The 11,115-nt window shown below is 40.4% G+C and overlaps 1 protein-coding gene across 10 annotated transcripts in view; it reads left to right on the top strand.

Moving 5' to 3' along the window:
• Window positions 1-1,679: 1,679 nt before the first annotated feature.
• The window catches only part of LOC147425476 (uncharacterized), a 12,803-nt gene continuing 3,367 nt past the window's right edge, over window positions 1,680-11,115 (top strand). The window contains exons 1-10 of one of the 10 annotated variants that reach the window (XM_086499454.1): window positions 1,680-1,816; window positions 2,665-2,868; window positions 2,941-3,021; window positions 3,547-5,616; window positions 5,707-5,778; window positions 5,907-6,025; window positions 6,118-6,369; window positions 6,444-6,512; window positions 6,866-6,910; window positions 7,109-7,201. In XM_086499454.1, the coding sequence (XP_086355580.1) occupies window positions 2,667-2,868; window positions 2,941-3,021; window positions 3,547-5,616; window positions 5,707-5,778; window positions 5,907-6,025; window positions 6,118-6,369; window positions 6,444-6,512; window positions 6,866-6,910; window positions 7,109-7,201 (3,003 nt within the window). In that variant the 5' untranslated portion in view covers window positions 1,680-1,816; window positions 2,665-2,666. Of the gene's footprint in view, window positions 1,817-1,884; window positions 2,546-2,664; window positions 2,869-2,940; window positions 3,022-3,546; window positions 5,617-5,706; window positions 5,779-5,906; window positions 6,026-6,117; window positions 6,370-6,443; window positions 6,513-6,865; window positions 6,911-7,108; window positions 7,202-11,115 lie in introns of those variants that run through there. The other 9 variants (XM_086499462.1, XM_086499453.1, XM_086499455.1 and 6 more) reach the window with 9 other exon arrangements.

Raw genomic sequence — 11,115 nt, forward strand, 5'->3', positions numbered from 1 at the left:
CTCCTTCTGTCTCTGCTATGCTATTGCAAGCCCGCTAATAACACGCCCTTGTCAAGTCACTCGCAATGCCTTGTTGCAAGCTTGTGTCCCTTGTGACCACTTTCTAGCTTGCAGCCTTGGTCATGTGCTCCACCTCTACAACCAAGCGCCATATATAGAAGGTAAACGACCACAACGCACCACAGATTCTCTCTCTCTCTCTCTCTCTCTCTCTCTCTCTCATCAAGAGTCTTCAAGGGGACACTACCACCGTGGGCCACCTCCACCTACATCGCATATCAGTGAGCCTCGCATTGTTTCTCAGTCAACTCTAGTGACGTAGGGTGCATACGTCAAGGAGGACATTGATGGCATTGAGCTCCTGGAGCAACTGCATGAAGGTGGGAAGAGCAAGAAGGTGGTGATCGAGAAGCTCGAGCGTGCTGGTAGTGTAGAGCTATTAGTTGGAGGGTTTTTCACCCATTAGAATGTAGACAATCTCTCTATTTGTTTCGCATAGTGATGGCAATTCTTTTGACGTAAGTAGAATTAAAAATGGAGTGCACCATCCAAAAAAATATATATTTTTTGGTAGATAAATCACATGTGATTGTTGTTCAGCACCTTGCGTAAAACGTAGCTCAAAAAGTCAAGCCTGGATTTTTCATGGAATCTCCAAAGATACAGTCCAAGATAAAATTCACTAATTGTCATGTTTATGCCTAGCACTGATCAGAAAAGGAAAGGAAAAAAACCTTTTTCTCGCCTCTCTTCTCCTTATTATCTTTGTAGTTATTCTCTTTTTATGTGTGCCATGCATGAGTGTTTTGTTTTGGCAAAGGATCTCTTGACTGTTCAACCATACGATGAAACTGGTTGAGGACCTTCAATTGCATGTCGTAGGTTGAAGTGAACAATAGTTGAGGTCTATGACCGGATTGAGGCTTGAACTCGTGGGTGGAGGTGATCATGGCGTAGGCGGTCAGGTCAACCAAGGCGCAAGAGAGTTCAAGCTGCTACAACACATATCTCTCTCTCTCTCTCTCTCTCTCTCTCCAACCAAGAACCATACGCGTGCAAGGCTATGCTCCTCTCTCATATTAACTCCAAGTCCTTGGGAGCTCTAGCCATGAATGGCACCTTCATTCACTCTTTAACGACGGACCTCATCAACTCGTACCTGCTAAGATGGTGCTAGTACTGAACAGTGGGTCAAAACAGAAAACACTTGCCAAAGGTGGGCGAGAGAGTCATGGGGCTACAAAGAACATGACCGGAGGGAGCAAGTTGTGACACGTGTCAAGGGGAGGGGGCCTAAATCCCTCCCCCTTTTATAATAGTATAGATACAACCTTCCAATTTTTTTGCCACATATATTTTTCAAATTTAAATTCTCATTAAATAACAAAATCTCTATTAAAAGTATTCCTTTTTTGTTATGTGCATTTAAATTGGAACATTTCTTTTATGTAGAGTACAAAGTCATTTTACTTTACTGTCTTAAAAGCTAAAGCTTGTCACTTTGCTTCACCCTAGAGCTTGTCATTTCTTAGAATGCTATGCTTCACTTTTACATTTTTCAATCACACCCTTTACTTTTGTGTTTTACATCTTGTCATTTCTTACAATGCTACCCTTCACTTTTACATTTTCCAATCTTACCCTTTACTTTTTCACGCTGCAAAGCATTCTTTGATACCAAACTTGGGAGCGTCTTATAGACATTATGTTGCAAAGCATTCTTTGATACCAAACTTGGGAGCTTCTTATAGACATTATTTTCCACGAGGTGCTAGCGCTTGTTCAACAAATTCAGAAGTGTTGTACTTCTATTGGGGTATGTGTGTGTGTGTGTATATATATATATATATATATATATAGAGAGAGAGAGAGAGAGAGAGAGAGAGACCTTTTGGTCTATCTTCGTCCAGCAATACTATGAGATTTGATTATATAGATTAGATAAGTGAACATGGTGTGAAGACACAAAAGCTACTAAAACTAAATTTAGCTGTTGCAGCTCCTTAGTGCCTTCTATGCTGCGCAGCTCTCTCTCTCTCTCTCTCTCTCTCTCTCTCTCTCTCTCTCTCTCTCTCTCTTTTTATTGTGTCGTTGTTGCCTCTGCAACTTCGCCCGTATGCGCAACTGCACTACCAAAATGTGCACACAGTAGGGCTACCCAATCGTAGAAAATGAAAAAATATCGAGAATCTTGATAAATGCTATCGCCATTTCCGAGTACGTAAGGTGGGATGGTTCAGTTTGCATGCGGGGACGAGGGCTGAGTTTGCTGCTGAGAGGAAGCACACACGCACCTGCTGCTGCTGCAGGCTAAGGAAATTTAGAACTAATAAAAAAAAGGCATAGTGGGAAAACTATGCCTGAACCGAATGTGCGGAGCTCACAGCAGGCTCTTTTACGTGGGGGGGCTTTTGACTTGAAGTACTGAGATCATTTTGCAAAAGTGGTCTACATCATTAGCAATGTAGTCAACACTTAATAGGCACTGAGATCGACTCCCATACAAAACTTTTAGAAGGTGAAAAGCTCGGGTGGAAGCATCTCGGTAAGTAATGAATAAATCGCGAGACTTGCCATAGGTAGTGATCAAAAATTTGCAGGTAAACAATTTTTACCTATTTTTACCTATAGCTGATGAATTGCTCTTGTTTTTTGGAAGAGCAGAGATGGAGGTGGAGGTGATGTTCCGGGTGCTTAAATATAAAAGTGTCAGAGAGAAGATTCCGGAAGATTACAGCCTCACCACTCTTGCTCAGGCTCAGGCCCACCTTGCAAGTGTGAAGCAAGCATGTTCTTTGGCAGGCCTCCAGAAAGGACAACAAGTCCGCCTCAAGAATGGACTCCTAAGGATCCTAGCCCGAGGTCGAGGTATTCACAATTAATTTGCCCTAATTCTCTCCAAACATTTCAATTCATTTCACACTGGGATTGCTCTTGCAGACCAAGACTCCTGCGAAGTCAATGTTGAACGCGCCTATGGAGGAAGACTTGAATACAGGCTAGTCAGTAAACCAAATTCAGGTAAGATGATCTCTATATATCCTGATTCCTAACATGTTTTGAGTGTACAGAATAATCCCCTATGGATGACTAGTCAATCCACTCTCCATGACTTTTCATTTGATCTAGAGTTTACATACAATGCATCCATTAGCCATACATACATACACATACCTACATAAACACACACACTCTCTCACACACACACACACACACACAGAGAGAGTTGTAGACATACATTATAGATATATACATGCATGAACGGATGCATATATAAACACATGTTTATTTGTGTGTGGATATATAAATACACATACATACATAAAATATATACATCAACATATACATACATTTATACTTGTAGACCTACATACATGCACAAATGGATGCATACATCAGAATATACACACACACATTCATACACACATATGTGTGTGTGTGTGTGTGTGTGTGTGTGTGTGAGAGAGAGAGAGAGAGAGAGAGAGAGAGAGAGAGAGAATCTGTGTGTGAATGGTTGTTTGTGTGGGTGTGTGAATGTGAGCATAGAGGAGAAGCTGACAAACGAGGACTGTCTGATGGCACTGGCATATGCCGCTGTGCATGGTGATGTTGACAATGAGGTGGAACAGCTGGTAGAGTGTGCAGGCACAGAGATTCTCCGCACACGGATGCCATTTCAGTTCCTGGGAACCGTTCTCCATGTTTGTACAGACTGGGCTTGTACTAATACACTGGAGAAGGTGCTGAAACGCTACCCTAAAAGCGTGGACGTGTACATCCTTGATAAAAATGAGGACACGGCACTCCACAACTTGCCCAATTCTTATGGTAGAGAATCCTATGAGCAGTGCAAAAGAGCTGCATGCCTCCTCCTTGGGCTTGATGGAGTCAATGCAAATGAATTGTTGTCTAAACAAAACAATTATGGACGTTTAACAGCACTGTGCAAAGCTTTGGCGTTGGGGGAGCAGGAAGTATGCAGTGCTCTTCTGGATGCTGCCAAGGAAATATTGGAAGAAAAAACAGAACCAGCAACAATATCTGAAGCTAGCAAATGGCTAACATTGAAAGCTTGTGGGCAGCAGAACTCGGATGTATTCTGGACAACACTGCACCTTGCTGTTGTCCAAAAATATGATGATATTGTCACTAAGATCCTAGAGTTTCCCGGGGCTAAAGAACTCAACCTCACCAGCCTGCTGGATTTCGAGGACAACACTCCTTTGCACGCTGCGGCTATGATTGGAGACCCTAGGATCTGTTCGATGCTTCTGAAATACAGCATGGAAATCAACAAGGATGGAGGCAATGTCAGACCCCAGAACAAAGCTGGTGAAACTCCTCTCCACATTGCTTCTACTCGTGGGCATACAGAAGTCTGTGAAAAGCTCCTTGAGTATGGTGCCCCTCTTGACGTGCCGGATAAGCATGGGAAGTATGCATTGACTAATGCATTTAACCGAGGTCATAAACAGGTGGTGGAAAAACTATTGGATGCTTGCCTCCCCAGAGCTCAAGATGCACCGCCCAAAGCTCAAGATGCCCTCCCCGAAGCTCAAGATGCCCTCCCCAAAGCTCAAGATGCCCCCACACCTGCAAAATCAGAAGTCAGTTTCATCAGTGCAAAATGTAAACACAGCCTCATCAATGAACAATTTGAATGTGGCCTCACACCCTTGCATGTAGCAGTCGCCATCTCTTCTGAGCGTCACATAAGCAGTCTACTTAAAGCTGGAGCTTGGGTAGATTCTACGAGTGATGATGGTAGAACGCCATTGCATGTTGCTACACAGAAGTATAACACAGATGTCTTCTCGAAGCTTTTAGAAGAGGCAAAAGAGTCGAATTTTATGGACAAGAAGAAAGGGTGGATCGATATGAGAGACATCAAGAAAGGGTGGATCAATATGAGAGACATCTCGGGGCAAACAGCTCTGCACAATATTGTCAGGTTGTCAAGGCCTTCTGCAAAAGATCAGAGTGAAAGAAGCTCAGAGGAGGAAAGCAGTGAAAGGGAATCAATTTGTGACACGGTGGTGAAGAAACTTTTAGAGAGAGGTGCTTGGGTGGATGTGCAGGATTGTGATGGGGAGACAGTACTGCATGAAGCAGCGCGAAGGTATGAGACGGTAGTAGGTACTTTGCTGTCTGAAACTAAACTTGAAAGAAACTTCCGAAGTAGCGTTAATAGTAAAGACAAGTGGATTGCCATGTGTGACTTTTCGGGAGAAACTGCCCTTCATGAAGCAGCCAGGGCAGGTCAGCTAGAGATTGTACGCCACCTGCTCCACCGAACCGAGAGCCCTGCTGATCTACTACGGAGAAGGGATATGGAGAATATGACAGCCTTGGACTGGGCTGCAAAAAAACAAAAGCTGGACATGATTGATGTGATGATGAGGATGGATATTGGAACTAATGATATAATAACTAAACCCTTCCTCATGTGGAATCTAAAAGAGCATGTAGATCCTCGTTTTCACAAGTCTCAGTGCAAGAACTATGAAGTAAAAGAGAATCAAACTAGCCTGCTTCAGGCTGCAGTACGTGAGAGAGATGTGGACATAGCAAGGGAACTTATCAATAAGGGTGCAGATGTTCCATCTCTTGAATACAGTAAAGCTCGAGTGTTCCATATCTTGTTGAATTTCATGCTCTATCTTATCGATTCATGGATCTCACTACAATTGTGATATGACTTAACAGATGACCGCCGTTGGTTGGCCCAGAAATTGGGCAAAAAAGCTTCTGACCAACCTACTTCGGAGGATACTCTAGGTAAAAGGATTAGGATTAAACTTGGCCATGGTTGGTGTATTGTTGAATCTTTTGCAACATACAGTCATTGCTGCATTGGCAAGTTGATCACTTGTGCATGCATTCTTACAACTTTTGTTTAAGTACAGGTAGGAAAGCACTAGTGCAGGGAGTAGCAACCTTGCTTTTGAATCCTTACACAGAAACTCCGATAACCATTGGCATTTTTGGAAGCTGGGGAACTGGAAAATCTAGCTTCATGCTCCAGGTTCTGATTTGAGACTTGAATTTCATCAGACATTAGCATTGGTTTAGAGGGGTCTAACATTCTTCTCACTTTTGATCATGGCTTATGAAAAGGTTGAAGAAGTAATGCTACATATGGTTGTGAAAGAAACTTTCAAGAAGACTTCTTATTATACCCCATCCCATGATAGAGAGTCATCTGTGCTGAAGTTTTCTAGAATTGGAGCAACACTAAGGTGTATGGTGATCAAGGCCCTCAAGCAACGCATGATTAAGGCAGATAAATACGACCAGGGCAACCAGAGTACTCATCGAAAAGCACCCACTCCAAGTTCAGATGTTGAAAACCAGGTGACATTGAAGGGTGTAAGTGCTCGTTTATTTTGCAAAGACTACTTCTCATTGAAATGCTCAACTACACTTATGTTGATGGAACGTAGTTAATTAATCAGGGCAACCAGAGTGCTTGTGGAAGTGCAGATATTGAAAACCAGATAACATTGAAGGATGTAAGTGTTATTTTATTTTGCAAGAGTAATTCTCATTGAATTGCTTGAGTACAATTTTGTTGATGGTGTAGAAGTGGACATGTGTGTTTAACTAATGTGGTTAATTCAAGATCAACGTACATTGATGTGATTTATTCAAGATTAACGTACGCGAGAGATAGAGAGATGAGGGAGGAGGGGGGGCCAATCAACCCCTCCTTCTGCAATGCAAAGAGTGACTCATCCTCACCATGTTTGTGCTATTGTATTTGTTATTTGAATTGATTGTGTGTTAATAAACCTTTTATAAGGTTTTATACCCCTAACTTATCTCAATAGGTTGACTTGATAGGAGATGGTATAATTAATTTCAGGTAACCAGAATACTTGTATTTGAAATCCAAATAACATTGAAGGAAGTAAGTGTTCTCTTCTTTTGCAAGACTACAATTTTATTGATGGAACTTAAGTGATATCATTAATCAACGCAACAATAGTACTTATGAAAGTGCATACATTATGGATGTAGTATGTTTTTGTGTTCTTTTCTTTTGCAAGGCCACTTCTCATTAAATTGCTCAACTAAAATTTTGTGGATGATGGAACTTAAATGATAGGAAGATGATATCATTGATCGATTTCCGATGGAGTTACAATCAAAGCATCACCAGTTGTTCAGAGATTTGGCATTAACAGATAGATCAAAATTGGTAAGTGATATATTGGTGCATTAAACTTAAACTAGACAATAGATAGAGAGAGAGAGAGAGAGAGAGAGAGAGAGAGAGAGAGAGAGAGAGAGACACTAGTCAATGAAAAGCTCCTTTAAAAATTAATAAATATCTAAAAAATACTTTATAGAAAGATTTTTTGTTTTTGGCATGCTTGAAGGCTATAGAGCATTTGTTTATGCATTTAGTTAATTTTTATGTTAAACTATTGTAAAACCTAATTAAAAATTTAAAATGTCTTTTCTAGTAAAACTTAAAAAACTGTACATTGATTCCTAATACAAATTTAAAAAAAAAACACTAGATATTGAGATGTCCATTTAATTTTTAGGGAAGTTGAAGTTGAGGCAGGGGAGGATTAGGGATTGGGTGGGTGTGGGGTTGGTTTAGTAAGCGGTATGATAGATTTAAGATTTAATTTAGAGATTGGGAGTGTGAACATGATCTAAGTGAGTGTTAATTGAGTGGTTGGTAGTCCCGGGCATGGATTGTATATTAATGTGATCACTCAAAACTTTTACGGGATCACAAAGCGCTAAGACACGTTAACAACTATAGAAACTTGAATTTTTCAAAAATGGTTTTTACCAACCTTGTCTACAAATTAAAATGTGTTAACTTGTCAACGTTAATAGATATTTGACATTCTCCGTAAGATGTTCACTCTGATTCCATTTTGAGTGATCACTTGAATTTTTAATCCATGTTGGTAGGGTTTAGACACAAATAAATTGTCCTCTAGTTATGACACAATTACACAATGTTGCATTTACTCTACACAAATACTAGAAATCACATCCTACACAAGTACAGGAAATCTTTCCAAATAGCATCATACCTAACCAAATTATAGTTGTTTGATTCTAAAATGTTCTTCAATAAGCAAAAGTATAGTTCTCATGCTACAAATTTACATTGGACAAAACACATAACTTGCACACACATAGTTCATTAACATATATCTCTCTATATGTACATAATAAAATGACAAACTCAAGGCATGCCACTTGTGATTTCATCACGTGTCATTGTGTTATGGGTAGCAAATATCACTAGTCCACATGGCAACAAGTAGGTTGTAGTGGCATGAGGTTGTAGTGCCATGGGTCTCCCATTGACGCTTTCACCCTTGCCTACACACATAGAATCCATCAAGTATTGCCTCCTCTCTCCTCCTCCTATCCTCTCCCTAGCTCTCGCATAATCTATCTCGTACTCGCTCTCTTATATGAGATACAGGTGCGTGCGTGCGTGCGTGTGTGTGTGTGTGTGTGAGAGAGAGAGAGAGAGAGAGGGGGGGGGGGGGGGGGGGGGGGGGGGGGGCACATAGGACATGGAACAAAGAGAGAGGGAGGGACACATGTACTTTCAAAAAAAACCTCCCTTCCCATTTAATAAAAAGGGACTCGATTCAAGATTTGAGTCCCTACATGGGTGTTGGGGCATACATGCGGGCGCTCTATTGTGGTGCCCTCACATGGTGTGCAAACAATGAAGGGCAAACATAAATATTGAGGGTGATAGGGTATCACACTAAAGGACTTGCATATGTAAATGCTAAGGGATTAAGACACATGGACTACTGGAAAGTTCAAGATGGGTAGGTGATGAGGGGAGGTTGGTGTGCAATCAGGGGGAGAGAGAGGAGGGACCCCCCCCCCCCCCCCCCCCCCCCTCTCTCTCTCTCTCTCTCTCTCTCTCTCTCTCTCTCTCTCACGTGCACACACACACACAAGGTGTCTTGCTAGAGAGAGAATCTTATGCGTGTAGAATTGTTTGCATCTGTATTTTATGCAATTGAGACCTATTCTTAGAGAGAGAGAGAGAGAGTTGATAACTCTATGATTATTTTGCATTTCATGAAAATATTACGATAGAGTTTTTTCTCTTTAAAAACGAGTTGGCATGACCCACCTTTGATAGGCCTTGCCAACTCCTCATTACATCCACTTAAGGGCCACCTTTAATAGCTATTCAAAGCAACCATTAATGACCTCCATTCGACGGGTTTTCCCCAGCTCTTACAATAGTTGTCTTACCTCTCTCCCTCCCTCTCTCTCTCTCTCTCTCTCTCTCTCTCTCTCTCTCTCTCACACACACACACACACACACACACACACACACACACACAAACATTATCTAACATCCCATGCTATGTCTCTGTGTGAATTTTTGTTGTGTACAGCTATATGTATGCATCATATTATATGTACAAACTCTAAGTATGTACACACACATATACACACACACACATAGATATATACATACATACATAGCTATCCACACACACACACACACACACACACACACACACACACATATCTATATATATATATATATATATATATATATATATATATATATATATATATATATATATATATATATATATAGAGAGAGAGAGAGAGAGAGAGAGAGGAGAGAGAGAGAGAGAGAGAGAGAGAGAGAGAGAGAGAGATGTGTTAGCTTGGGATTAACCATAGTGAGTAGGCACTAGATCAAGCATGCACTAAGGTGGATCATAACACACTAAGAAATCCATCCTTGGAGAGAGGAGTGATAGAGAGAGTAAAACACTCAGACTCTTCTTCTGTCACATTGCTTACTTGGTTAGAATGCAGGGGTGAGGCTAATTTTATCTTTAGTCTCCACCCACACAAGTCAATGTAGCATCATCCTATGCACAGAACATCTCTTAACACTCCTCAATGATACACTTGAGTGTCCATCAACCATGTCTAGACGCGTTTAGACCTGGTTTTTGTGTCATGAGTATGTGTCATATCTACCTAGCATAGACATTATGTTCGTTTGAGCACCACTTGCACGGGTGAATCTTCCCTTATTCTTTTTGAAACACCTTCGGTGTAATGGAAATGGACAAATCCATGCTTACGGCTACTTACAAGAGCTATCTACTCTCACAAATATCTTGATACATCAAGGATAACAAATCTCACAAACATCTTGAAATAGATAAAAATGTGGAAATCTCTCTTGCGTTTTTCGTTGGTATCCTCGTTATGAGCGTTCATGTTCTAGTAATTCACTTGAACTCGACATTGTTAGCTTCAAATCCCCTCATGAGATCTCTCTCAAATGCAACATATTATTCATATTCATTTTAATAAACTCTAAAACATAACACAAATTCTTAATTAATTAAAGAAATCAATACAATCTATAAACATAGATAAATATTTCATGATCAAGAGTTCACTCTTGCATTGGGTGCCATGCAAACAAATCCTAAGTGGGTTTAATCATGACATCAACAAATACAATTAAGCATAACCAAGGTGGATTAAACCACACAAAGTATTCCATAACTAGAGAGAGGAGAGATTGCACAATCAGACACTCAAGATCTATACATATCCATGTTATAATGAGAGTCTTCTTCTAGTAGACAATTATCGACCTAACCACAGTGGCTCTCTTATCATTCTAGTGTTGCCACCATACACTCATAATATCTAGCACTTAGATAATTTCATTAACAATTTTCATGATACGTACTTCTATTTGAATACATGAATGGCTCTTTAAATTTATATAATCTTAATACTAAGGCATGTACACATAGGAACTCAACTCTAGTGGCTATTTTAATATGTTGGAAATTCTTGTCATTTTTAGATTGGATCTACCTCCTTGTTGTAGGAGTGTTGGAGTGTAGTTGAGGACTCTCCAAGGCATGTTGCATTAGAGAGAGAGAGAGAGAGAGAGAGAGAGAGAGAGAGAGAGCGATTATATTTATGTCGTATAAAATATAAATAGTCTTATGGGTTTTTTTCTAGTAACTTTAGCACCCAGACATGCCTACATTTGCTATGTTGTGTATATACAATTTTCTTTTGTAATGCTCTATAAAAGATTTCAATTTTAGGTTT

Source organism: Adiantum capillus-veneris, chromosome 25 (assembly GCF_014529385.1).
Source record: "Adiantum capillus-veneris isolate H3 chromosome 25, ASM1452938v2, whole genome shotgun sequence".
NCBI lineage: Eukaryota > Viridiplantae > Streptophyta > Polypodiopsida > Polypodiales > Pteridaceae > Adiantum > Adiantum capillus-veneris.